Raw genomic sequence first — 27,708 nt, 5'->3', positions numbered from 1 at the left:
TTAACATAGGGTAAATGAGAAAGCCAGAGTTAGGAGGGACATTGCATCATTAAAGAGAATCATGAGGGTTTTAGCTTTCTTACATCGGATACCGACTTGGCCATTCATTCATTCATTTGCTGAATCAGCACTTAACTTTGAGCAGCCCTTGGGAATTCCCTGGTGGTCCAGTGGTTAGGACTTCGCGCTTCCACTGCTGGGGGCCCAGGTTCAATCCCTGGTCGGGGAACTAAGATCCTGCAAGCCTTGAGGTACGGCAAAAAGCAAAACAAAACAAACAAAAAAAACCTTTGAGCAGCTCTCAGCATGCAGCATATACAAAGGAGTAAAAGACCTTGTTTGTGCTCTGGCTCGGAAGACTAGCCCAGAGAGATCCAACTGAAACACAGTGTGGCAGGAACTGTGAGAGAAATGGAGGAGGGCACGTGTGCCAGGGCTTGCCTGGGGGAGTAGCCCTCCCATACCAGCTGGGTTTGCAGTTACTTCCTGGGGGTTCCTGATGACATATCTGCTTTGTGTTCATGTTTCAGCAACCACCGTGGGGCTGAATGTGACAAAGCAAGAAGATGGCCAAGATTAGCACCCAATACTCCCACCCTGCCAGGGCTCACCACCTCGCAGTAAGGACCACGGACAGAGATCTCGATCGCATTGAGAACGGCCTCAGCAGGTAGGATGGGCTTTTAACTTCATGCCTGGAACAGGTTATTTCCATAGCTGAGCTAGACCTGGGGGAAAGACTGCCTTTGCCTGTGGGCAAGCACAGGTTGGAGGGCGGGGTCTGTTCACAGCACTCCTTCTAACTTCATTTTCCATGTCCCTTACTCCTCACAACCCACACTGAAGTAGTTTTTATTCTCATTTTAGAGATGTGGGAGAATGAGCCTCCAAAAGTTACATAACTTTTGTAACGTTTTTTCTAGAAGGCAAGAAAATAAAGATTCATATGCAGCAGATTAAATTCTACTGTAAAAATGTCCCCAAACTGCCACACTTTCCCTTGTATACATCAAACATTTATCGGGCTCTGTCTGTGCACCAGCCACTGCCCTGGGCACTGGGGTGGAGTACAGATCAGGTGCACTGTCCCTCACTTCCAGGAGAAGGCCAGGACTCAGCCGTGCTCATGTACCTGGGGGGAGTGGGCCGTGCCTTGCCAGCAAAGCCATCGTCCCCATCAGTGACATCCCGACACAGGCAGCCACATGGAGACCTGGGACCTTGAGTTCTACTTCTAGCCCTGTTCCTCACTTACTAGTAGACCTGGGAAAACTCACTAACCCCTCCATGCCTCCGTTTCTTCAACTGCAAAATGGAGCAGCATTGGGAAATGGGAAATGGGAGAGTATCTATTTGGTGCAAATGGACTTACATTTTTATGTTTCTTAAATTCTCAGTGAGTTGATTGAGTTGAACAAGAAGAAGTTTTATTTCCAATATTTATGTTATTTTTGTCTCACATATATAACACTTAAAACCTTCCTCCCATGAAAACTGCATATTATCTGACAGCCAAAAGTGCAATGACAGTCCCTCAATCCTAGCATCCCTGGCACTAGGCCCTCCTCCATCGTTTCTCCTCACTAACTTATATATGTCACTTCCTCTCTCAGATGCACATTTCGTTTTTTCTACGTTTAGGTGCTTTGTCGCAGCTCCTTAGCAACTCTGCTAATAAGTGATAGACAGCAATTTCCCTATCTTTGCAAACTTACGTAGTCTTTGGACCTCCACCTTCTGGGATTCAGGCAAAGGGAGGAAATCTCAAAGCATGGCAACAGATATTCCTTCCAACTCTTTTAAGTTGGTGCTCGGACCCAGGAAATTTGATAGACTCAGGGGCATCAGAATTTCTCACCCTACTCAAATTTCTCCCTCCTAACTGGCCGACTGTCAATACTTGTGTTCCACAACTGAGGACTCCTTCCTTTAGGTTAAGGCATTGCCCTTATTTAAAAGGAAGAGGAACACTGTTAGAACAGTTATCTGCTATTAAGACTTTGGCGTGCGTTAATAGTTTCTTTCCCACATCTGAGCTAATAAAACCCCCTGAAGAGGGGCTTCGAAGAGGATTGCGGTAGAGGGGAGAAGAGTCCCAAGCATGGGGCACAGCAGGAAGTCAGGCCCCCTGGGCAGCATCAGGCTCCTGGGATCTTGGGCCCAATGGGAGAAGGAAGAAGCTGTTAGGATCTAGAAGAATTTGAAGCAAATGGAACTTTCCCCCATTGCTCCCTTTTGCCTCGAGTGGGACAAAACCAGAGCATCTCGTGGAGCTTCCAGACTCCCTAGAGGCTCAGTCTGGCTCCTCCCAGTGAGACAGTCAGGAGAAGGCAGGCCTGGCGAGTGGGCTGGGGCTCCTGCCCAGAATGCCTGCTTGACCCAACACCACCATGAGCCAGCTCTGCCCGACTTGTCCTGGCTCTGCCTCAGCCGGTGGCCGACAAGCTCCGTCTGGCTTGCGGGCTGTTCAAGAGCCTCTGGCTTCCGAGAGCCTTGCTGTGGGCTCACACTGGGTCCATGCACACTCCGGGGATAGGTTGTCCACACAGCCAGCGCTCTGAAGTGATGCTCTTGGACAGTGCTCTGCCATCTCACGGGTGAGCAAATGCCCTCCTCTCCCCAACCCCCATCCCCAGGCCAGCGTGGTGACCAACAGCACAGGCTCGGGGTCAGACTGCCAGGTTTGAAAAGTGGCTCTGAAAAGCCGCTCAACAGCTCCAAACCTGTTTCCTCATCTGCAAAATGGACTAGTACTGACCTCAGGGCAGAAATGAGGGTAAAACAGGGTAAAGCTTGGGGCACAGCCCCTGCCACGCAGTGAGCGCTTAATTGGTGCTCACTGCTGGTCTTGGAGATGCTGTCCCTCCTATGGGCCTTCTCTGGCGTCCCAGCTGAAGCCTTCTTCACCTCCTCTGACCTCAGATGGCCCCAGCTGTCCCGACATCTGGAACGGGCCATTTCCTGCCTGTGCCCACATCAGGCTGTCTCAGCCTGACCACTAGCCGAGTCTCAGTGAGCTCCACTTGGGGCTGTGCCCAGCTACATACGTGGTAAAAGCTTGTTGACAGATTAGTACAGAATCCCGTGGAAACACTTGAGAGGTTTCAAAAGGAGAGAGAGGAAAAATGCTTCCTTCATGAGAAGCATTATCTCATGGAGGCAGGAGTGGGTTAACAGACAGAAGTTTCCAGAATGGCTCCTTAGCATCACCAAAGATTGAGAATAGGAGTTCAGGCTGGGGGGAGCAGCCTTGGGCCGGAAGGCTGGGTCCAGAGACCTCCCCTGCTTCCCAGAGCAGCCCAACATCTGTCGATTCACTGACTAGTTTTCCCTGTAAGATTGATTTGAGCAAAGGACTCTGGCACATTCACATAAAATTTTTAAAGTTGCAAATCACTATTTGCAGGGAGGAAATGGTGTTTGAACAAATCGTAGATCTTTGCCTTGAAATTCCAATCCTTTCAGAAAACTTTTGGGAGAAATAATTATGAATTTTGTCCTTAAATATTAATCACTCTTTATCCTCAGTGATATCACACAGCTGTGCTGGGAACATATGCATTGGTGCGGTCCTTTGCTGAGTGCCCCACAAAGCGGGGAGTATCTTTTCCCTGACCCCTGAGACATCCCGTCTCCCAGGTCTTTCACCAAATTAGGAGACCCAGGTTTCTGTTTCTCTTTTTAAATCATTGGGCCCATTTTCCTAGTGAAGAGTCATAAGGAAGGATGAAAATATTTCCTTTGAATAAAAAAATTAAGTTTACACCTTGAAAAGACCAGAAATAAAAATGTCTTGAATTTTGCTTTTTCTGTTTAGATCTGTTTGGTTGACTCAGTTATTTGAGAGCTGTCTGGCATATTTTTGCAGATAATGCAATAGAGAAAGACTTCAGAGTCTGCCACAGAGAATTGCAGCTAGGACCGAGGGCACCCCAAACCCCAAATTAATCTCCTAGTGTAGCTATTTTAGGTGAGCTTTTGGGCATAAGGGGTTATGTCCTACAGAGAAGGAGACTTCTTCATGCTTTACCCTGAACAGAGCCCAAAGCAATTACCACAAAAGAAAACCATTTTCAACCTGCTTCCCCAGGATCCAAGACAAAAATGCAGTGACTTCAGTTCCCTGGTCACATGTGGCCAGGGCAGTACCTGCCCATCCCTCTAGTTCCTCAGGGCTTGAGAGCAGGAAAAGTAAAATAAGGTATCATTTTCTCCACCCTTGTTCCAAAAGGCCACTTCTGTTTCCTCTTATGTCCCCAAAGTCACTGGAAGAAGACACCAGATCCACAGAGCACAAAGTTAATCACCAGTTCCTGTTCTGATGAGAACCTCTGCTCCCTCCCAGTGACGAAAAAGCTTCACCTTGTGGACATTAATTCCTCTGTATAAATAAACTCAGAAGATGAGCTTTACAGGTTGAAAATGACCTTGTCTTTCAAAACAATCACTTCATTTTGTTTCACCAGTTGCCCTTGATCTTGCTAGTTACTAACTTCACAGGGCTTCTTCCTGCAAAGGCACCATCACCACAGAGAACCGGAGTCTGCGGGTAGAAGGCAACTTCAGGTTGTCCTGGCCTGATCTGCTTGTTTTACAGAGACCGAAGCCTGTTGAGTCCTGAGCCAGCTCCCGGCGGGACAGTACCTGGCCCGCACTCTCTCCTGCCTCTGTATTACCCTGGGAGGTTCTGGATCCCTGATCTTGCACTGATTGCCAGAAGTTTCTCCCTTTTGGCAGTACCTGTGTGTCCTTGGGGACACAAAATATCACCTCAGACATTTGGTTCCTCTCCTCCTAGCCAATCTCCCCTTCCATCTACCTCGTAAAATCAGTTTCTCTGAGGAATAACTGATTGGGTTTGCTATTTAAATACCCCCAGGCATTTAATGAGGGTAGAGACTATGGAGCTAGAAGAAAGACAGCAGGGTAGAACTCTGGGCATCAAGAAGCAAGTGGGGAGATGCATCAAGAAGAAAAGGCCCCTTGGGTCCCTTGAACTTACATCGTATAAGACCCTTCCTATTCTTCACAGCTAAATGTGCCTTTCTGGACTTGGGTGTTTGACCAATACTTAAATCAGTATGGAATCAATTTTTCCTTTGTTTTCGAAGACCAGGAAAATTAAACTCAGGGAGGGTAAGTGACCAGCCCACAGTGCACTTAGTTAATAGGTGCTGGGGTAGGGATTCGAACCCAGGCCTCCGGGCTCCCCACTACGCCACCTCCCCTTCACGTAGGTGTCAAAGGTCCAGGCCACTCGCAGTAGCTCTCACTGCTGCCAGCTGCAGGCCTGCTTTGAAATCTGGGGTGAGTTCTGCCCTACTCACCCACCCACAAGCCCTGATGTCATGGGCATTGAGTCCTTTGCTGCTGATGCAAATAAATCTGGTCTCAGGATGTGCCCCCCCACCCCCCCGCAATGAACAGAATCCAGACTAGGCAGAAATGCTGGGCCGCCTGCTCGGTGTCTAGAGCTCCCTGAGGAGGGAGCTGCTGGTGGGGACAGAACACCTCGTCCTGGGGTTGCCTCTAGATCTTCCGGGCACACATTCTGTGGCAGAGCTAGAGCCCAGCTGTTAGTTGCTGCCCGCACCCCAGCTCCCCACCCCCAAGCATGCCAGCTACTAGGATCCAGGCACTGGAGAGATGGACTCACTTGTCCCCCTGCCGCCTCCTCCTCCTGTAACTGACCTGGTGCCTTGCAACATGCATTCCCACCTTTGTAGTACGCAGAATATTAGAAGCGCAAGGGTATTGTCGCTTCCTAACTGCAGCAGGGCCTCTGGTAGGGTCTCTCATATGTATAAGGATGAGGTGTGAGTGGTCTCTTATGAGTATAGAGAATTCAATTAGGCGGTTTGGAAATAAAAAAGCCATGCCCACAGTAGTGCAGCCAGGGGAATCAGAGCCATGTCTCTAGTGGCATGCCACAGGGCTCAGCTCTCAGCCATGTCCTATTCAACTTTTGCTTTAATCAGTGCCATATATGAAAATACAGAAGGCAGATTCATGGAGTAGGTGAGAGCAGGCTTTGAAATGAGATGGAATGGCATACAAATCTCAGCTTTGCCGCTTGGCTGTGTGACCTTGGGGAAGTTACTTAACCTCTCTGAACCTCACTTTCCTCTCATACAGTTTTTATGTGGATTAAGTGATAAAATGTATGTGGCTGACATACAGCAAGCAGTCAATAAATGGCATATACTTTGGGTATCACATCTGTGAATGAGACGGGGTTGGGAGGACCCTGCATACCAAGGGTGCCAAAACATCAAGTGACTCAGATAAATGGGACAGTCCAATACTTATTTCCAACAAATCAATTGTATATGCATAAGACAGGGCCTTCTGGCTTAGCAGCAGCACATGTTATAAGACATTGGGTTTTGCATGATAGTAGCTGGTGATGGGGAACCAAAAGCACGTCTTGGGCTCCAGTAACAGCAGGGTGGTTCTCAGTCTCTGTGCCCAGTCAGGCAAGAATACAGGAACCTGCTCACTGGAGAATGACCATGACAGGGAAGAGACTTGAACCTGATGAGGAAAGGCTGGGTGAGCTGATGCGTCTAGCCTGGGAAAACGAGGCAGCACAGGTGTGAGAGCTGTCCCTTCATGGAAGGCGGTCTTTTAGAAGATGAAGTTGCCTGACTCCATGTGGTTCCAGCAAAAAAAAAAAAAAAAAGTGTATCCTCGATATGGGGAAGCTGAGGGAGAGAAGAACCTGCTGGCAATCAGGGCTGTGCAGAGAAGACCTGGGGGAGCCATGGAATGGTAGTGAGCTCCCCATGCTGGAGACGGCAGGGAGGTTGCAGAAAGGAAGAGACAGCAGCTCGGCGGCTGAGATACGGGATTCTGACTTCGAATCGCTCACTGGGGAGAGATAAAGCCTTTACCCAGACATTAATTCTTGCTTGCCTCTTCAACCGTGTTGCCACCTTGTTAAGAAGGCCGATTGGGCTGGAATAGGTCACGTGATCGAATTAATTTGTCTTGCCTGGGCTCTTCAAGACTCTTAGAATGAAGTGCAAATCCCTGGAGGCCAATGCCTGGATGGCTTTTAATCAGGTTGATCAAACTTCAGCCCTAGGAAGTTTTAAAAGAAAGGGAAAGAAAGGAAAATTACGCCCCAGCAGAGAGGTCTTATTCCAGGAAATTCAACAAACACGAGGCTCTGCTGATGCTCAGACTGAGCTGTGGACACCTGTCCTGTGGGTGCTGTTGCTTTTCGCCCTGAACTGCACAGGTGGGGTCCCCGCCCCCCTTCCCTCTGCATTACAGGGGACACGGGTTAGGGCTTGGCAAAAGGGCACAGCAGAAACGGATTTCCATTTGAAAGCACTACACAAATGCACGTGGAGGGCTAGGCCAATTCCTTACAATATTGCCGGACCTTCCTCTTAACCAGTGGGCTCCTGCAGTACCTACACACTATGACAGAGGGCAAGGGAAGACCTCTTGAAGGAGGTGGCACTTGATCTGACTTTAGGAGATAGGATTTCAGTATGCAGAGATGTGTGTGAACCAAAATCCTTGTTCTGGAATCCTTGCATGGAAACAGTTGCTCTGGCTCCAGATGTAGGCCCGGGACCTCCCCCACCACCGCCCCCAGTGCTCTAATAAGGACCATTTGCTGCTGGCTTGCCCTTTTCACCTGGGCTATGGGCAGTAGCCTCCTTGTCATAAAGGAAAGGCCACTTTCTCCTGAAAGCCAGGACCTGCTGGCTCCTGCTGGAGTAGGAACTGAAGTGGGGAGCTCTGGGCTGATGATCTGTGACAGCAGCTTTCCTCTTTAAGCAGGGCATCTGACCATCTCAGTCCTCAACGTGTCCAGGAGGTTGGAAATCAATGTCAAGGATGAGCTTGAAATCAATTTTGCTTGCTGCATATTTGATTTCCTAGGACCCACTTGCCATGTGAGGAGACACCGTCAGAACTGCAAGAAGGCATCGCCATGGAGACCAGAGGACTGGCTGAATCCAAGCGAAGCTCCTTCACCAGCCAGGGGCCTGCCAGGTAACCGACCGTTCTCAGCCCTCACCTTGGGAAAGGGCAGACGGAGGCAGAAAGAAGGTAGATAAGTCTCAGGAAGAAATGGTGGTTGAGGGTAGGGTTGCAGATTTGGAGAAGAAAGGGGCAGGAGAAGCGGAGTCAGAAATCTATCAGGGAGTCATTTCCTCTTGGGTCAGGTGTTCCGAGCTCAGAAAAGTCTAAGATAAACTGCCTTTATCTGAAATTGCTCTCATAAAAAGTGATGTTGAGGTACTTGCTCAATTCTGGAAGAATTCAGGAAAAAAAAGCCAACCAGAGAAGTTTCAGAAAAGAATTCAGAAGAAAGATCAGCCAGCTGTGGGAGACCGTTGGATGGATCACAGTGGCACACAGAGGGCAATCGTGGCTCTGTCGGAAATAGCCCCTGGCAGGTCCTCACTCGTATGGGTCTAGACTTCATAGCTTACGTCCTCACAAAAGTATTTGAAAGATTAACTAGGCTCCGAGCTCTGTCTCCCTTCTGATGACATCTGTCCTCCGGCTTCAGTAGCAGTACCACCTGGAGGAAGTCATTTCACCTTTCACATCTCATCTAAAGATGCATCTAGTAACATGAGGGCTGCGGCAGAGCCCAGTGCTGCCTCACAACGGGCGCTCAACAAATGTTGGGCTCATTATTTCCTTCCACTGATTTTTTTTTTTTTTTTTTTTTTACCAAAGCCAGAGTTTCATACAGTCATGTGTTCTACAGGTTTTGCTTAAGAGTATTGCAAAAAAATTAATTTATCTAGTTATTCTTCATGTTTTTCATTGTGGAGGATTATTTATTTCACTAGCCACTTATAGCTGGGCATTTAAGTGATTGCCAGTGTTTTTTGTCTTAACTAATAAAATGTCTCATTAATAAAAGGCCTGTTGATCGTAAGTTAGAGAACACCTTCAACTAGCTCAAATGAAAAGGGTAGGGCTGGGGCAGGGGCTGGTATAAGCTAAGATCCAGGCCACCTTGTGGAAACGGAGCCAGTGGGGCTCATAAGGGGCCATGGGGAAGCAGCTGCCTTCCCTCTCTCGTTTCTCTAGCAGCATTTCATGATCTGTGTGCTTTTTTCCTGCATCCCTCCTACGTTTCTGGCTTTCTCTGCTCACACCTCAGCAGTCACAGGCCGAAAACAGCCTTCACCATACGATCCCGAGTTGAAACACCCAACCCCATCTTGGAGTGGTTTTTAGTTCAGAGGCTTGAGTGACTCTCTGTGGGTCAGTCGTCCATTCCCGAGCCTGTTGGCTGAGGCTGGAGCTCTGGGGAGTATGACCTTGCTTCTCCCCCTCAGCAGAGGGAAGACGTGGGTGTGGGGAGTGTCAGAGCAGAGAGGTTAGGCTGGGCAGGCACCTTGCCATTCATCTGCAGCAGCCGCTGTAAGCATCTCTGTTCGTGGGATGTTCCCTTACTTCAACTTATTCCCTTAGGCTATGGTCACAAGTGTGTGATGGGGATCAAGGTACGTGACAATTCATGACTCCATGCCAGGTTGCTCAGAACTGATTTCTTGGGGACAGTGGCATGCACAGTGGGTGCCAAGTCAGGAAAGCTGAACACCAAGAAACAGTTGAGTCTGTCTTTCCGTTCCCCCCTGGCCAAGACGGGGAAGCAAGAGGCAGGGCTGAGGGAAGCTTTTTACAGAAAACTGAAGCTAAGATGAGCTCTGGGCGTGTGGACTGCCTGGTCTCAGGTGCTTGAGGCCCGGGTGGCGTCCGCTCCAGTAGAGAGGTCAGGGCATGTTGCAAAGGAACTTCTGCACAGGGCTGGGGAGAAAATAAGAGTTTGTATGAAAAGCAACTCATAGGACAAGGGTTGGGGAAAGAACCTAGGTTGTATCTGGGTACCTTGACTCTGAATTTTATCACTATTTGGAAATTGTATTTTTTACTGTTCCTATGCTTACCAGTCATAACAAAGAGCTCTACATGGGGCAGGAGGAAAGATGAGCAGAAAAGCTTGCTAATGGCCCATTGGCAGGATCATGCCTTTGATAGAGTCCAGGTGTTATAGGGATAAAGCCATAATGAAGAAACGTCCCTTATGGCGGAAGCTCCGTCCCAGGTGGCAGAGGCGGAGGGAAGAAAAGGCTCTGGCGAGTGAGGGGCAGGGGGTGGCGTGCAAACCTGAGCCCGGCCCTGGGACCCACATCCTGCCGGCATCCCTACCCCTGCCCCAGCCCTCTGGGAGGGGGCTTCCGTCTCCTTCCGCTCCGCCCTCGCTGCGGGTCTGTGCCGTTCCAGGTTATCACGCCTCATCATCTCGCTGCGCGTATGGGCCACCAGGCACTTACGCCACGAGGACCAGAGGCCTGACTCTTTCCTGGAGCGTTTCCGCGGAGCCGAGCTCAAGGAGGTGTCCAGCCGCGAAGGCCGTGCCCAGTCCAACGCGGGCAGCCAGGGGCCGCCAGGCAGAGGGAGAAGGTGAGGGAGGCGGGGCTGCCTGCCCCAGACGGGGAGGGAAGCACCTGCTGCTCCTTCCGTGCAGCGTGGATCCCCGCCCCCCCTCAACGGGTGGCCGGGAGCACCAGTCCCTCAGCTGTTCCCTGAAGAAGGGGTCTGTCCTGGGGGAACACTGCATGCTCTAGGGGTCTCCACACGAGCCCAAGAAGCCCTGCGGGAGCGGAAACCCTTTAACCAGAGGCCCCAGCCTCGTGGGCGGCTGACCCTGTCCTCCGCGGAGCTCCCGCTAGCGCCCCCTGGAGTTGGTGCTCTCAGAATCGCACCCGGGACGTTAGCCTCACCAATCTCTCCGCCAAAGGACCCTCAGCCTACTCACCTTGCACTGTGACCCACCTTGCTAAAAAACTGGGGCTCTTGTACCACGAACCTCAGGGAGTACCTAGACGGTACCCACAATTTTATGGATGGGTATACGTACATTCTTCTGGGGAAAAGGTCCAAAGGTTGGTTAGAACTTTCAAGGGGAACCGTCCTCGCCCCGGGTTGGTTTAAGAGCCATGGGGAGCACAGTGGGTGGGAGTAGGGTGGGGAATGGGGAGAGTGTTTGTTTTTTGGTAGAAGGTTCTGCAGAACAAGGGCTCTGAGCACCGTGCACGGCCCCCTGCCGCCGGGGAGCTTGTGGGTGGCGCTGTCTGGTGCCTGCAAGTAGAGAAATCTGCAGGGGCTGGACTGACACCCCCGAATCCCCCTGCCCCCCCGCACAGAGCTGCTGCCTCCCCTCCCCCTCTTCTCGTGTTTTTGAGAAGTCACCCCAGCCTCTGGGCGGGGAGATCACTGGGCGACCGTGGCTTGAATCCACTGTCGTTGAACAGCAGAGGGTCTCTTTAGGACCCTTGGGGCAGTTGGGGGAGAAGAGGTAACACGTTCCGGGGAAGCAGACCTCCTCTCAGCCTCACAAACAGGAGGACACTTGCTCAGAACCTGCTTTAAGGAAAAAAGGGGCTTGAAAAAGATCTTTTAGCTGAACTCTCTAGGTTATGCCAGGGTTTAGAAGACGTAAAGTGTGAAAAAAGAAGCATGATTGTTGCAAAACAGACAGTCCCTATATAATTTGCTAGAGGAAATGCTGTTTTGTTTTGTTTTCTTTTTAAATTTATTTATTTATTTATTTATTTTGGCTGTGTTGGGTCTTCGTTTCTATGCGAGGGCTTTCTCCAGTTGCGGCGAGCGGGGGCCACTCTTCATCGCGATGCGCGGGCCTCTCACTGTCGCGGCCCCTCTTGTTGCGGAGCACAGGCTCCAGATGCGCAGGCTCAGTAGTTGTGGCTCACGGGCCTAGTTGCTCCGCGGCATGTGGGATCTTCCCAGACCAGGGCTCGAACCCGTGTCCCCTGCATTGGCAGGCAGACTCTCAACCACTGTGCCACCAGGGAAGCCCAATGCTGTCTGTTTTTGAGTCAAGGGAACAGAAGGGCTTGGTTGCGGGCCCCTCGAAAAGGCAAAGAGAGCCCCTGGGGAGTAAAGGCCATGAAGCCTCAGGGGAAACAGATGAATCTTTCTGGAGCTTCGATTTTATTTCCAGATTTGGGGTGGGGGTTATGTTTATTATAGGTTATGCAGTGCATTGCAAAATGTACAAGATGTACAAGCGTATTTAAGATAAAATATGAGAGTTCAAAGAAATGTCTTGCCAGAGACATTAGGAGACCTACATTAGTCTTCTCTGCTGGGGAAAGGTGTGAGAATCTCTGCTGAGAGGCGGAGGCCCAGTGGAGCAGCGTTCTCAGGCTTCCATTTCCCATGAGCTTGGACTATAAACCCTCGGGCTCCCTGGGCTGTGGGAAGGGGACCGTGGATGGCCTGGGTGCTGGCTGGATGTGTGCAGGGCCATCCCAGGTTCCCAGGGCCGGGCATCCCAGGCTGTGAGGGAGCACCAGGACCACGAGGCCCACATGCTGTTCGCTGCTGAGCCAGAAAGACAGGAGGGATGGCAGCTAAGGAAGAAGGGAGGGTGGAGAAGGAGGAGGAGGAGGAAAGAGTGGGGGAGGAAAGGAGGTTTGCTAGCAAGCCAGCCAGGCTGGTTCAGTTCCTTTTAGGCAAGCAAAGACTTCCTTGGCTTAATTGATCAAACTTTTTCTCCACAACTTTAGACTCATGGAGATGAACATTGGACTCTGCCCATTTCCCTATGTGACCAGATTAATGGAGGGTTCACCCCATCAGAACCAGGCCCCAGCTATGCCACCAATGCCTGGTCACTTGCTGGAAGGTTCAGAGTGGGCAGGTGAATGCAAAGGTGCAGAATGGGAGCAGATCAATCAGGGAGGCTTCCTGGGGGAAGAAGACTTTGAATTTTGAATTTTCAAGGCCAAGTCCCATCAGCAAAGCAAAGTTTATGCAGAGATGGGTCTTAGTTCTCCTGTAGGTTTGGCCCGATGAGATTATGGCAGATTATGGTGCAGCTCACGGGCAGCTGCACCCCAGAGAGCTAAACTTTCCTCCATAATCTCACAGTTTTGATTCCCCAGGGGATTTTTAGATGATCCGAACCAATCCTGAAACAAGCAGTTAGAGCCACATCCTGGATGGGGAGAGGGAGGCTTGGGAGGGATGAGCAGAAGTACCAAAAAGGCATTTGGCTGGATGTTCAACATCATAGAACAGGTGCCCGGAGAGTCAGGCTGGAGTGTCACCAGCGCCTGGCTCTGGGCCCCGGGGTCCCCTGTCCTGTGAATGGTCTGCAGTCACCACAGACAGGCAAGCTGCCCTCTAGCCCTGTGAGGCCAGGCTGGCTTTCTAAAACCAGCTGTCAAAGACGCGAACTGGCAGGTGAGCTCAGGGAGATCACGCCTTTTCCTAAAGAACACCACCAAGTACTGCCCAATCCAGCTTTCAATAAACGTGCTGGGTTGTGAAACCAGCACCCACCTTCTACCAGATTCCCACATAGATCTGGGGTGGCGGGCCCTGAAGTTCCAAGATGAACGTGGGGCAGGGGAAGGGGGAGGATGGGCTGGAACCTGGGGCAGCTCTGCCCAGAGTCCATTTTTTGCCCTGAGAACTGGAAGCGGCCCCTGTGATGGGGTTTCCGAGGGAAGGGCCCCGTGACAGCCACGTCTCTGCAGAGGGGGCAGCAAGTTGCTGCTGCTGCTAACTGTGTCCATTCTGGTCCAAGGAGCTTGGCCTGTTCACCCAGGAGCACCCGAGGGCAGGCGCCACGCCGGGTGGTCTCTGTGCCCCCCCATAGCGCCTGGCCCACTGCCTGGCACATGCTAAAACTGGAGGACATTGAGAGGAATTGAGACTAGGATGTTGGATGGGATTCAAAGAGTTAATCCTCACTTATTCAGAAGCCTCAGTTTACCCAAGTGTTCATCCTCTCCCCTTCACCAACACTAACTAGTCACAAAAAAATGTCTGTCCCTGACAATAACAATTCCCTCTGTTCAAGCTGTGTGGAAAGGCCCGTGAGACAGGGGATGGGAGTCCCAGAATAACTGCCTGGGGGCAAGGGGTCCCTAGCAATTGGACTTGAGTTCAGATTCCCATGCTGTGCTCTCTTTACCTCCCCGCAGTGACTGGCCCCTGGCCAGAAGCAACACCAATGCCTGCAACAACTCAGAGAAAGAGTGAGTACCTCTGCTCCCTCCTGCTCCCTGCGGCCAACCGCCTCCCTGTAGACACCCCAGCTTTGTACTGCTACTTCCCCCAAACCCCACCAGACCATTCTAGAATCCTGCTCCTTCCATTGGAAACCCATCCCCGTGGACAAATGGGGAGAGGGACCTGGTCTGTGTGACTTCTTTGGGCAGGTCATTTTATCTCTGTGTCTCTCATTGTTCTTATCTAGAAAGCGAAGGGGTTGGATTGGTAAACATTTTCAGTGCTAACACCTCTGTTGCTATGTATCTGAAGATGCAAAGCTGGAGTCCCTTTACAGAGCAGTGGATAATCTCCTTCATGATGGGAATGCACTTTCCATTCTACATCCTCAAGCTCCTGTGTGCCAGTGAAGTGCCCTTGTCTTAAGGCCAATTCAGGCCAATGTGGAGGGCATGATCAGGACAGTGGAAAGAGGAAATTTAAATAGTTCCGGAGATTAGCCTCTTGAAACCGTGACCCACTGTAATTCCTTCCTACCACCCGATGCTGAGCTGGCAGAGCAGTTTGATGTGTGATTCTGGCAACATCACCCAAGAGCCCAAGCAGACAGTGTGCGTATGTGTGTGACCATATTTGTGTGTGAACACGTGTGCATGTGTGCCCCGTTCTCCAGCCTTCCTTTTTGGAACACCGTGGGGGTAGGTAGCGGAGGGGGGTCTCAGTTGGAGCTTAGGGGAAAACCATCAATATCAGCCAAGAAATTCCAATTGACTGAGAACTGTGCCGAGGCTTTTTCTTGTTATTTCCCTTTGTTCTTCTGATAGAACTTCTTTCCATTTCCCTCCGTGAACCTTAGTTGCATTTTGGGGCTTTTTTGTTTATTTTTTAAATGTATTTTTTTAATTGAAGTGAGTTTACAATGTTGTGTTAATTTCTGGAATACAGCAAAGTGATTCAATTACACATACATATATTCTTTTTCAGATTCTTTTCCATTATGGTTTATCACAGGATATTGAATATAGTTCCCTGTGCTATACAGTAGGACCTTGTTGTTTATCCATCCTATATATAATAGTTTGCATCTGCTAATCCCAAACTCCCAGTTGATCCCTCCCCCATCTTCTCCCCCTTAGTTGCATTTTGTTTACATAAATTGGGACATCAAATCCAGAGACCCAAATGCCAACAGTCAAGAAAAATGAAATGATTTAATCTGCAAAATGACAGCTACTGTGATATGTGTTTGTTGCCCTTGGAAACCTGGTGTTGAGTCCCACAGTCAGACAAAGGCTCAGGGCACCAGAAACCATGGGTAGAGGTCTTGTGGGTGGGTCTCCAGGCTTCTCCATCCTGGGGCTGGGATGTGGGCAAGGATGGTGTGGATACCGTCAGCTACATCAGGCTCTTATAAATCTTTTCAGATGGGCTCATATCGTGGGTCCACACTGCAGCCAAGGACCGAGGGACAAAATTGGGGGCTGCCCCCAAATGGAGCCACCTGGGTACAAAGATACAGAAGTAATTCTTATGGACACCTTCCCCCATTCTTCCACCACATTTCTAGCATTTTCACTTAGTCCCATGGGTTCTGAAAATTTCTTTCTCCCGCTCAATCTGTTCTCAGCCAAAACCAGCCTCGTTTTGTAGCTCTGTGTAGGTCCCCTGGGGCAGTGCTGGGTGGATTCCGGGACACAGCTGGATGGCACGGGGTCTTCCCTAGGCCCTCAGCAGGTTGGTAGCCAGAGGAAAGTCCAAGGCTTGTAACTTGGGGCCACAAATCCTGAACAAGGGTGGCAGAGCCTGGTGTAATTAAACTCCCAGCAGGGCTAAGTGTGCCCGATAAGCTTGTGGGCAGCGCCCTCTGCTGGTGTCTTGACATTAAGACTTCAGCTGCAGAAAGACCAGTAGATTCAAGAGAACAGAGGATGGGTGAGTGTCCTTGCTCCTCTCATTTAAAGATTCTAACAACTTTTGTTCTTAGTTTATTAATATGCTCATTGTCAAAAACTTATAAAACACAGAAAAGCACCCACGAGCATACACCCATAAAAAAGTACACTTTATGTTAGCAGTTGAACTCCATTATCAGAGACAGCCCCTCTTCACATGTTGGCAAATATCCCTCCAAGTTTTCTCTAGGCATATATATTGAATAGATAGATACATACATACATAGATACACAGATACATAGACAGATGCAATATGTTTAATATATGTACTGGTTAAGAGCATTTGCATCCCAACTCAACCACCTAAGAGCTTTGTGACCTTGAGCAAGTTACCTGACCTCTCTGTGCATCACATTCCCGACTTGTGAAATAGGGATTGTAATTGGCGTCTTACAGAGTTGTGTTAAGACTAACTGTTCTAATACGTGTGAAGTGCTTACAACAGTGCCTGGTACGTAGTAAATGATCAATCAATATTGACTACTGTGGGAAGCAGAGTAATTTCACTACCACAACCTCACCAAAAATGTTTCCATCCTAATCCCTGGAACCTGTGAGTAGATGATTTTACATGACAAAGAAGACTTTGCAAATGTGATTGAATTTAAGGACCTGCAGATGGAGAGATTATCCTGGATTATCCAGGTGGGCCCAATGTAATCACATGAGTTCTTAAAAGCAGAAGCGGGAGGTAGGAGAGTGAGTCAGAGATATGAGGCGGAAGGAGGAGAGATTCGCAGTGTGAGTGGGACCGTCCTGTCATTGCTGGCTTTGAAGATGGAGGAAGCAGGGAGGGAGGCATGAGCCACGTATGCAGCAGGCTCCAAAAGCCAGGGATAGCCCTCCATCTACAGCCAGCAGGAAAACAGGGACCTTGGTCCTGAGCTTCAAGGAACTGAATTCGGCCTGCAATCCCAGTGAGCAGGAAGCAGATTCTCCCCAGAGCCTCCAAAAAGGAACACAGCCTGAGGGCACCTTGATTTTCATCCAGTCAGATTATACGACTTCCAATCTCCAGAACTGTAAGAGAATAAATTTGGGTTGTTCTAAGATACTACACTTGTGGTAATTTGTTATGGCAACAGTAGAAAACCAATAACACAGCTTTCGATCCCAGAGGTGGAGTGCTGCTGTAACAAATACCTAAAATGTGGAAGTGGCTTCGGAATTGACCCTAGGCAGGATCTAGAAGAATTTTAAGGAGCATTTTTTTTTAAAAAAGCCTAGATTGCTTTGAACAGGTTGTTAAAAGAAATATGAATGTTAAAGACTCTACCAGTAGCACAGGGAGATCAGCTCGATGCTTTGTGATGACCTAGAGGGGTGGAATAGGGAGGGTGGGAGGGAGGCTCAAGAGGGAGGGGATATGGGGTTATATGTATATATATATAGTTGATTCACTTTGTTGTACAGCAGAAACTAACACAACATTGTAAAGCAATTATACTCCAATAAAGATATAAAAGAATGGGGAACAAACATCAGAAAAAAAACCTCTACCAGTGAGGGTTCAGAAGGAAAAATGGGGAGCATTACAGAGAAAAACCTAAGTTGCCTACATACTTAATACCTAAATGATTGAAACAGACTATTAGTAGAAATCTGGACTTCAGGGGTGCTGCTGGTGAGGGCTCATAAGGAAGTGAGGGGCAGGCTATTAGAACCTGAAGGAAAGGGGATTCTTGTTGTTCAGGGGCGAAAAGCTTAGCGGGATTATGTCCCACAGGTATGGGGGAAGCAGAATTCGTATGCAACGAGCTTGAATATTTAGCTGAGGACATTTCTAAGCAAAGGTATTGAGGGTGCAGCCTGGTTTATTCTTGCTGTTTATGGTAAAACTTAAAGAAATTGAGGGAAGAACTGATAAATGAAAAGGAAACAAGACTTGATGATTTGGGAAGTTCTCAGCCTGCTCAAATGGCAAAAGATGATAAGTTTTAAAAACTCACTGTCAGGAAAGCATGCCTTCAGGAAAAAGCTGAGGATGCAGCTGAACTTTTGCTGATAACTCAGAGATCAAAAGTTCTGAGTATTCAGTCACATAAAAAACCCTCTGAAGAGACCAAGGGTGTGAACCATGGCTCATCTCAACAGAAGCCAAAAATAGAGAAGAGATTTCTCAGAAAGCTTTGTGGATGAGCCTCAGTCTAGTGGAGTGGATCCCTCTGGTATACATGACCCATTAAGTTCTAGAAGATTTTATGGCAGCAGAAACGCTGCCAGCTTGGACCTGAAGGATAGAAACAGTACAAAATGAAGGAAAACTGTTAGACCTCTAAATTCTAGATGCAGAAAGCTGGCTGATAAAAAACTACTCAGCTACAAACAGGTGCTACCTTTCATGAAAAAGGAAGGATGACTGAGGGCGGAGCCATGAGCTATAGAGGTTTATTCTCAGGCCTTGAAACATACTGGCCGATGGCCCTGCTGGATTTCGAAATCACTTGGAACCACTGACTCCTTTTGTCCTCCCATCTTCTCCCTTGTTGAACTAGAATATCTACATCTGGTGTCCTATGCCTGCTCCTGCATTGTGTTTATGGAGATGATTCGTTTCTTTAGTTCCACAGGTAGGGAGGACTCGTGTCTCAAATGATTCACACCCAGAGTCCACACACACCTGATTCAGATGATGAGATTTGGGACTTCTGAACTGATGAGACTTAGATGATAATTTTGGACTCTGAGTTGATGCTCTAATGGGATGAGGCTGGGGGATCTTGGAATGGGGGTGAAGTCATTTTGCACATGGGATGCAAGGAAATCTTTGAGGGGCAGTGAAGACTGTAGTAGGTAGCCTGGAGGTGCCCATATGCTAATCCCCACATCCTGTGACTATGTTACCCTACACGGCAAAAGGGACTTTGCAGGTGTGATGAAGTTTAAGGACCTTGAGATGGGGAAATCATCCTGGCTTATCAAGGTGGACCCAGTCGAATCACATGCATCCTTAAAAGTGGAGAACCTTTTCCAGCTGCAGAGAGATGGCATCTTGAGAAGGACTCAACCCGCTGTTGCTGGCTTTGAAGATGGAGGAAGGGCGCCATGAACCAAGGATGCAGCAGCCCCTAAAAGCTGGGAATGTCCTCCGCTTTCAGCCAGCAAGAAATGAAGATATTGGTCCTATAATTGCAAAGAACTGAATTCTGCAAACAATCCAAGTGAGCAGGAAACAGATTCTTCCCTAGCGTCTTCAGAAAGTATTACAGCCCTGCCGACACCTTGACTTCGAAGAGATCCCAGACCTCTGACCTACAGATCTGCAAGATCATACATTTGGGCTGTTTTAAGCCACTAAGTCTGTGGTAATTTGTTCTGGCAGCAATAGAAAACTAGTACAGCTATTATTAGAAAATCTTTTGTAGTCTACTTTTTAACTTAGCAAAATCTGCGGAACATTTTCCCCTGTCACTGAATATTCTTCCACAACTTCGTTGTAAGTGGCCTCGTAGAATTCTGTGGTTGATGAAGGATTTCCTCCGTTGTGTGATTAGATTGTTTATGCTGTGGCTATTAGAAATGATGGTGGTGACGATTCTTCTGTATGCATGTTTGCACACATCTTTGATTATTTCCTGGGGAAGTGCTGTGTAAAGTGCATTGGTCCTTTTCAACGAGTGTTTAATTAGCAGACACTTATTTCTCAGCCCTTCCTTCCTCCAGGGGAAGGAACAGGGGAATCAGAAGGGCCTGCGGGTGATTCCGGGGGTGCCCTGAGGCAGGCAGGGTCTTTTACCCTCCACTTTTGTTTCCTCGGCTGTTCAGTGGGCAAAATGCATGCCTTGCAGAACTACTCTAACCGTTAATAGGTAACCCTTGTAACTGTGTCCAGCCCATAAAAGACATGCACTAACGAAGGGGAAGCAGAGTAAAGCTGTGTGTTGAGGAAACATCTGCCCTTACAGGCCCTTCCTGCTGATGCAGACAGGAGGGCGAGGCCCCACCTGCAACGCCACATCCAGCAAAGTCTGGAAGCGTCTGAGCGTGGCTGCATTTGCCTCAGACGACTTGAAGACTTGCTGCTGCACAGCGCACCTGTGCCTGCCTAAGGGTCTCGCTTCCTTTCTGTCCCCTGGCTTTCCCATCGAGGGCCAGGTTTTCATGTGACCCCAGAACAACGGAAAGGCTGCCTCCTTTCCTCAGAACAAAGAGCGTTCCATGTGATCCCCAAAACTCTGAGTGACTGTTCCACCCTAAAGGTGTGGATTTGGGTTTATTTCCCATTACCTCAAGTTTCCAGTCTCAAGCTGCTTGTGATTTTCTAGGGACTCACGGAAATAGGTCAGAAATTGTAGAATATTAGACTGAACCATTGTGTACATTTCAATGTATACAATGGGTACTTCAGTGGAGGTGGTACCCTCACCCTTCAGGAATAATAATAATGATATTATTCATGAAATCAACAACCTCATTTCATCCCAGTGTGCTGGAAAGATTGGTTTCCTGCACCACGCCCTCTCCCCCGTGTCACTGTGGCCTACCCTCTCCCCGTGGTAATGACCTTGGTTTATGAAAATTGCTAAATGTCACCCAGTGTCATCCAATGACAAGGCAAAAAAGGAGAAAGAAAAAAAGGAAGAGAAAAAGGAAAACCCAAAAAAGGAGGAGTAAGTACTGAGAGAAACTGCCCCCAAAGAGGGGGTTCCATGGTCACAGCAGGCCTGGTTCCACACCACCCGGCCCTGGCCCTGGGGAGGAGAGAGATGCCGTCAGGCCTTAGGGTCAGCCCTGGAGAGAGGGCTGCTTAGGGCTACAGAAAAGGAGTTGGTCTCAGGCAGGGATCAGGCCTACTGAGATCACGTGAGGGTCTCGTTCTGCAGGGAAAGTCGGGGAACCCAAAGGGGGGCTTGTAGGTAGGCAGGTTTGTCTGCAGCCTCAGGTGAGCAGTTCAGGGGTTCCCTGGGAGCTTGCTCTGGTGCCCTCCCCTTGGGCATTCTGTTTGCCCACAAGGTGGCCGTCCACACAGTGGAGTATGTGGAGCCCTTTTCCTGGACACTAGAAAACACTATATTCACAAACTTTAATCCAAACCCAGTGGCAATGAGTGTTGGGAACGTCCAAAGCCCTGTCAATCAGCAGCTGATCTTGGACTTGCTGAGTTGAGGTGAAAGCAGAAAGGCAACTCAGGGTCTCCTCCGGGGTGCGGGAGCAGCTCTGCAGGCCTAGGCGGGCATGGGGGGCAGATGGGGTGGGGGAGGAGACGCATGGGCCCAAAGAAAGATCTCTAGTACCGCCTATAAATTCCAATCCTCCGAAAATCCTGAAAATAAGCACCGAAAGCACCCTAAGCTATTTCTTCCATTCAATGTTGGCTGATATAACCTCGATGATTCCCAAGTTGGTGGTTTTTGGTGGAGAGGCAGGAAATGTCTTTAGAACATCTGCACAATTGCAGTTAGTGAGGTGGAGAGAGCACATTCCCAAGGGAGAGCTCCGGGCTCCCAAGCTCCCAAGTTCAGTCCAGAGAGGCGCTGTCTCAGAACCACCCAGGGCAGTGATTAAATGCACATTTCCAGGCCCCAGTCCTAGAGGGGTCTGGCTGGGCGTGGGAGTCGGCATTTTCACAGAGCTCCCCGAGATGGTTCCAACAGCACCGTGCTCCCTTTTCCTCCTCAGCATCCTGAAGGGTATGGATGATACCCCAGGACATGGGAATGTCATCACTGTGGTTTTGTAGTCACCAGTGGCTTCCCGAGGTGCTGAGCTGGGAGAGAAGGCCTTTGGAGTCTGCCCTGCTCCCAGCCTGGGTGGGGGCACCCATACAGGGACACCCATGTGACCCCCTGGGACTGACAGCACCCTATCTGGGAAGCCATCTCTAGCTGCTGCCCACAGTTGCCCTGGGGTCTCTAAGCCTTTCCAAAGCTGTGGTCTTCTAACGCACCGTACTGCTTGTATGTCGGTGTTTCCAGAAAGAAGAAGGACACCATCGTGGTGGACCCCTCCAACAACATGTACTATCACTGGCTGACCGTCATCGCTGTGCCCATCTTCTACAACTGGTGTCTGCTCGTTTGCAGGTAGGGGCGTGGGCCGGGGCCTCAACACAGAGCTCTGAGTCCCTGGCAGCCACCATCCAGCTGCATGTGCCTCAGTTCCTCCTGGGTTCCCTGAAGCACTGGTGGAGGCCTGGCTTTGAGATCAAAACCATGGTCCTGGCACCTTGGAGCCTCCTTAGTGGGGTCGCAGGAGGAAGATGCAAGGGCGAGCTATTGCTCTTCTGAGGGGAAGTGGGAGGGGCTGGGTCACTCCTGAGCTGACCTGCAGGACAGGGATGCAGGCACCCGGCGGCATTCTCAGGCTGTCGGCTGTGGGCTTTGGGTTTTCTGAGCCGGTTGGGGTGCAGGGTGAGCTGCTGCTCTTGTGAGGGCAGCCGGGGCCTCGGGGTGCTCGCAAACTGCTAATTTGTGGGGGTAGATGTGGCTTGTTCTGTTGTTGATCTCCCAGAAGTTGTTATATCTTTGTTGGCATTTAAAGGCCCCAGAAAGGGCAAGTTCTCAGCCCCTTCATCTGAGGCCTGGATAAACTGCCCCCCAGCCGGGGGAGGGGAGCAGTCTTGTCGCTACTGCTGCGAGGCAACAGGGCCCACTCTTTGGGGTCAATCCCAGCTCTTCTTAGGAGCTCGGTGACCTTGAGACAGAAAAGCTTCTGAGAGGCTGGGTCCCCTCATCGGGGCTGGGATGCTGATGCCAGGGTGCAACCCTGTGGGCTGGGCTGTTAGCGGGATGAGCTGACCCCGGGTTTGTAGCACAGAGCTGCTGCCCGCCTTGGTCCCTCCCCCCTACACACCTGCCCCTTCTCACACTTGTTTAGGGCCTGTTTTGATGAGCTTCAGTCTGGGTACCTGATGCTTTGGCTGGTCCTGGACTACTCAGCCGACTTCCTCTATGGCTTCGATGTGCTGGTCCGAGCCCGGACAGGTGAGTGGGCCCAGGGCCACAGACCCCACAGCGTGATTCGGGGGCCACCTGGGGGCCACAGGGCAGGTTCAGGGAGATCCAGAGTGGTAGTAGCCCTTGGAGTTCCTCTTCTTAGACAGTCAGAGGAGCCAGGGCATGTTACCCCATGGCTTTTAGAGGAGGTGTAATATACTAAAAGTATATTCGTTTCAGAACTAAAATCTAAAACAGGGCCTAGGGGGAATATGACTTCCTTCAGATTAAGACAGGCTGGGACCTGGGACCCTCTACCAGAGTGCTTGCACTTGCCGCTAGACAAACGTCTCCTCTAGCAACAGGACACAAAGAATCTGTAAAGGACTAAAAATAACTACATGCATGTGCAGACCACCTAAGCCACACCTCCAGCCCAACCCACCAATCCACCCCCATATCCTTTAAGGGACAAGCTCGCCCCCGCCCTCAGGGAGCGAGCAAGGCCACCTGTTACTGTTTTCGCTCCCTTGTGCTGCAGCATGAGTCCCAATAAAGGCCTGAATTCCTCATCTGGACTCTTATCAATTTCTACTGATTAAAGAGTCCAAGGACCCCAGTCGGTAACAAGATCACCTCTAGTTGTGAGTGGGGGCTAAAGCCCCACCCATGCCTCAGTCTCCAAGCTGTGCCTCCTTGGGTCTCCTTTTTCTGATTTGCACAAAGGCATCACATAAGCTGGTGGAGGCCCTGCTTGTCATTTCCAAGATTTTTAAACTAAAAACTGTGCCATGGTTGTGGATATAAAAACCAGTAGATCACAGCAAAACCTCAGGGTGGCTTCATGGTGTACAAAGCATTCCAAGCACGTCTTGTTTTCTCATGAGAACTGCTGCAGAAGACAAGAAGTGTGGGCATGATTATCTCCATCTTACTGCTTTAGAAACTGGGGCCCAGAGATGCTGAGTGGCCAGCCCAAAGGCCACAGTCACCACCCAGCAGGCCAGATGGGTGCCCCCCCACCCCGCTCCAGAATTAGTGCCCTGCATCATAACTTAGAAGATCTCAAGAACACAGCTTGAGGCTTGCCTGGGTGACTTGGCCAGTCCTGGTGGCCTGCCACTCCATGGTTACATGAGCCTGTGGAGATGCAAGAGCCCCATGGGTGGCCGACTCGTTGCGGGGACTCCCTGCTTCAATCAGGCTTCAGTGGGACATGCAGCTCTCACCCAGACATCGACCCCACCCCTTTTTGTGTTGGTACTGTCCTTGGCAATCTAAGATTCAGCAGAAGGCTGGGAGAGAGAGGAGAACAGGTGGGCACAGACACCAAGAGGCCATGGATCATACTCCAGGAGAAAAAATCGTCAGAATTGAGACAAGATTATTAAGGAGGTGTTGAGGAGTCCCAAGGCACACGAGTGCAATGTAATGATCTAGGCACTCAATAAACACAAGTGTAACCAAACAAATAGGGGACGGGGAGCTGGGAAGCCAGGTGTCCCTAACATGTGACAACAAACTTGTTGTTTACTTTTCACAGAGGGGGCAATCCTACCTCTGTCTAGCCCTCGAAGTGTGGCCCTGGACCAGCAGCGTCACCTGAAAGTTGTTAGAGGTGCCCCAGACCTATGGGACCAAACTCTGGGGACAGGTCCAGCTCTGCGACTTACAGAGCCCTTGGTGTGGTGCTGTAGCTCACTCAAATCTAAAAAGCACTTGTTACATTAGTCTCTCTACTCTTGTGCATGTTTGAAAATGAAAGAAAGAAAGGAAGAAAGAGGGAGGGAGGGAAAGGAAGGGAGAGAGGGATGAAGGGAGACGGCAGGTCATGGCCTATTTGGTGGATTTCACCAGTAATAACACCTCACGACTCCCAAGGTCCAGCCCATCTCCAGACTAGGGTGGGTCCCAGGCTTCATGTGTTTTCAGAGCCCCCTGGGTGACAGTAATGTACAACCAGGAAGGAGAACCACTGTGCTCCTGGGCAAGGTTTTAAAAAGATAGGTTGCGAGACTTCCCTGGTGGCACAGTGGTTAAGAATCCGCCTGCCAATGCAGGGGACACGGGTTCGAGCCCTGGTCCGGGAAGATCCCACATGCCACAGAGCAACTAAGCCCATGCACCGCAACAACTGACCTGTGCTCCAGAGCCTGTGAGCCAAAACTACTGAGCCTGTATGCTGCAACTACTGAAGTCTGCGCGCCTAGAGCCCGTGCTCCACAAGAAGAGAAGCCACCGCAATGAGAAGCCCGCGCACCGCAACAAAGACCCAATGCAGCCATAAATAAATAAATAAATAGAGTTTAAAAAAATAATAATAAATATAAATAAAAAATAAAAAGACGGGTCATGCCCCATCAGTGACTGGTAAAGTCAGTTTGCTAGGCCATGACCAGTGTTTTCAATTATTTTTTCATAAATTTATTTATTTTATTTATTTATTTTTGGCTGCGTTCAGTCTTCATTGCTACGCGCAGGCTTTGTCTAGTTGCATCGAGCGGGGGCTACTCTTCGTTGCGGTGCGTGGGCTTCTCATTGCGGTGGCTTCTCACGTTGCGGAGCATGGGCTCTAGGCGTGCAGGCTTCAGTAGTTGTGGCACCCGGGCTCAGTAGTTGTGGCTCACAGGCTCTAGGGCGCACGGGCTTAGTTGCTCCGCAGCATGTGGGATCTTTCCGGACCAGGGCTCGAACTCGTGTCCCTTGCATTGACAGGCAGATTCTTAACAACTGCACCACCAGGGAAACCCTCAAATTTTTTATTGTTAATATTTTCAAACATATACAAAACTGAGACAGTAGTATTATGAATCCCCACGTACCCTTACCCAGCTCCAAATGTTATCAACATTTTGCTCATCTTTTTTCATTTATCCTCCCACTCCCTGTTCTTGGATGGAGTTTTTTAAGGCAAATCTCAGACAGTAACCATGTTAGCATGTAACCTTAACTAGGGGCCCATTTTTTAAGTATAACTTCCATTTATCTCTGAAAATTTAATAAGCATTCCTCACTACCATCAAATACCCAATCCACATTCAAATCTACCTAACTGATCTATGTTTTTAATTGAATAAAATAGATTAGATCGTTGAATAGAAAATACCAGAGTACATTTCCTGTAGTAATGGTATGTGTGGTTTGTGGAAATTGTTCCTTTTATATATGTATAACCACGTTTTGTGTGGTCTTGAGGTGAGATACCTTTCTGTGGGCCATGGTCATAAAAAGGCCTCTTTGTTGCCCACATGATCTATCTTCTCCATCAGGCTTCCTGGAGCAAGGCTTGATGGTCACGGATGCCAACCGGCTGTGGAAGCACTACACAAAGACCTTGCACTTCAAGCTGGACATGTTATCCCTGGTCCCCACGGACCTGGCTTATTTTAAGCTGGGCATGAACTACCCAGAACTGAGGTTCAACCGCCTACTGAAGTTGACCCGGCTCTTCGAATTCTTTGACCGCACAGAGACGAGGACCAACTACCCCAACATGTTCAGGATTGGGAACTTGGTCTTGTACATCCTCATCATCATCCACTGGAATGCCTGCATCTACTTTGCCATTTCCAAGTTCATTGGTTTCGGGACCGACTCCTGGGTCTACCCAAACATCTCAAACCCAGAGTATGGGCGCCTCTCCAGGAAGTACATTTACAGTCTCTACTGGTCTACCTTGACCCTGACCACCATTGGCGAGACCCCACCCCCCGTGAAAGATGAGGAGTATCTTTTGGTGGTCCTCGACTTCCTGGTGGGTGTCCTGATTTTTGCCACCATTGTGGGCAATGTGGGCTCCATGATCTCGCACATGAACTCTTCGCGGACTGAGTTCCAGGCCAAGAGCGACTCCATCAAGCAGTACATGCAATTCCGCAAAGTGACCAAGGACTTGGAGACACAGGTGATCCGGTGGTTTGACTACCTGTGGGCCAACAAGAAGACGGTGGATGAGAAGGAGGTGCTCAAGAGCCTCCCCGACAAGCTGAGGACCGAGATCGCCATCAGTGTGCACCTGGACACTCTGAAGAAGGTCCACATCTTCCAGGACTGCGAGGTGGGGCTGCTGGTGGAGCTGGTGCTAAAGCTGCGGCCTGCGGTGTTCAGCCCCGGGGATTATATCTGCAAGAAGGGGGACATAGGGAGGGAGATGTACATCATCAAGGAGGGCAAGCTGGCTCTGGTGGCTGAGGATGGGATCACCCAGTTCGTGGTCCTCAGCGATGGGAGTTACTTTGGGGAGATCAGCATCTTGAACATCAAGGGGAGCAAGTCGGGGAACCGCAGGACGGCCAACATCAGAAGCATCGGTTACTCGGACCTGTTCTGCCTCTCCAAGGACGATCTGATGGAGGCTCTCACTGAATACCCTGAGGCCAAGAAGGCGCTGGAGGAGAAGGGGCGGCAGATCCTGTTGAAGGACAACCTGATCGACGAGGAACTGGCCAAGGCCGGGGCGGACCCCCAGGACATCGAGGAGAAAGTGGAGCACCTGGAGTCCTCCCTGGACACCCTGCAGACCAGGTTTGCATGGTTCCTGGCTGAGTACAGTGCCACCCAGATGACAGTGAAACAGCGGCTCAGCCAACTGGAAAGCCAGGTAAAGATCGGCCTCCCGCCTGACGGGATGCTCCACAAACAGAGGCCAAACAACAGTGAAGATGCAGATGTCTGTCTCCCGCTTCCCAGAGCCAGCTGTCAGTGTGATGCTACACGGCGCGGGACTTGGCCAGGGTTGAATTCCAGCTTTCCTTACCCTTTGCGAGCTGCATGGCCTCAGTTTCCTCATCTAGAAAATGGGACTCTTTACATCTGCCCCAGTTAAGTGGCAGGTTGCTGTGAGCTCCAT

The 27,708-nt window shown here is 49.9% G+C and overlaps 1 protein-coding gene across 1 annotated transcript; it reads left to right on the top strand.

Annotated features, from left to right (window-relative positions):
- The first annotated feature begins 566 nt into the window (after positions 1-566).
- CNGA3 (cyclic nucleotide gated channel subunit alpha 3) lies at positions 567-27,518 on the top strand. Its single transcript, XM_059942688.1, is given in 9 exon segments — positions 567-670; positions 7,900-8,013; positions 10,270-10,449; positions 14,004-14,056; positions 20,531-20,594; positions 21,900-22,007; positions 22,801-22,907; positions 26,129-27,481; positions 27,484-27,518. Coding segments are annotated over 9 exon segments (2,118 nt in total).
- The last annotated feature ends 190 nt before the right edge of the window (positions 27,519-27,708 follow it).

The sequence above is a fragment of the Balaenoptera ricei genome, chromosome 13, assembly GCF_028023285.1.
Source record: "Balaenoptera ricei isolate mBalRic1 chromosome 13, mBalRic1.hap2, whole genome shotgun sequence".
Lineage (NCBI taxonomy): Eukaryota > Metazoa > Chordata > Mammalia > Artiodactyla > Balaenopteridae > Balaenoptera > Balaenoptera ricei.
Note: the sequence above shows the minus strand (reverse complement) of the source record. Positions and strands in the feature narration are given on the sequence as shown.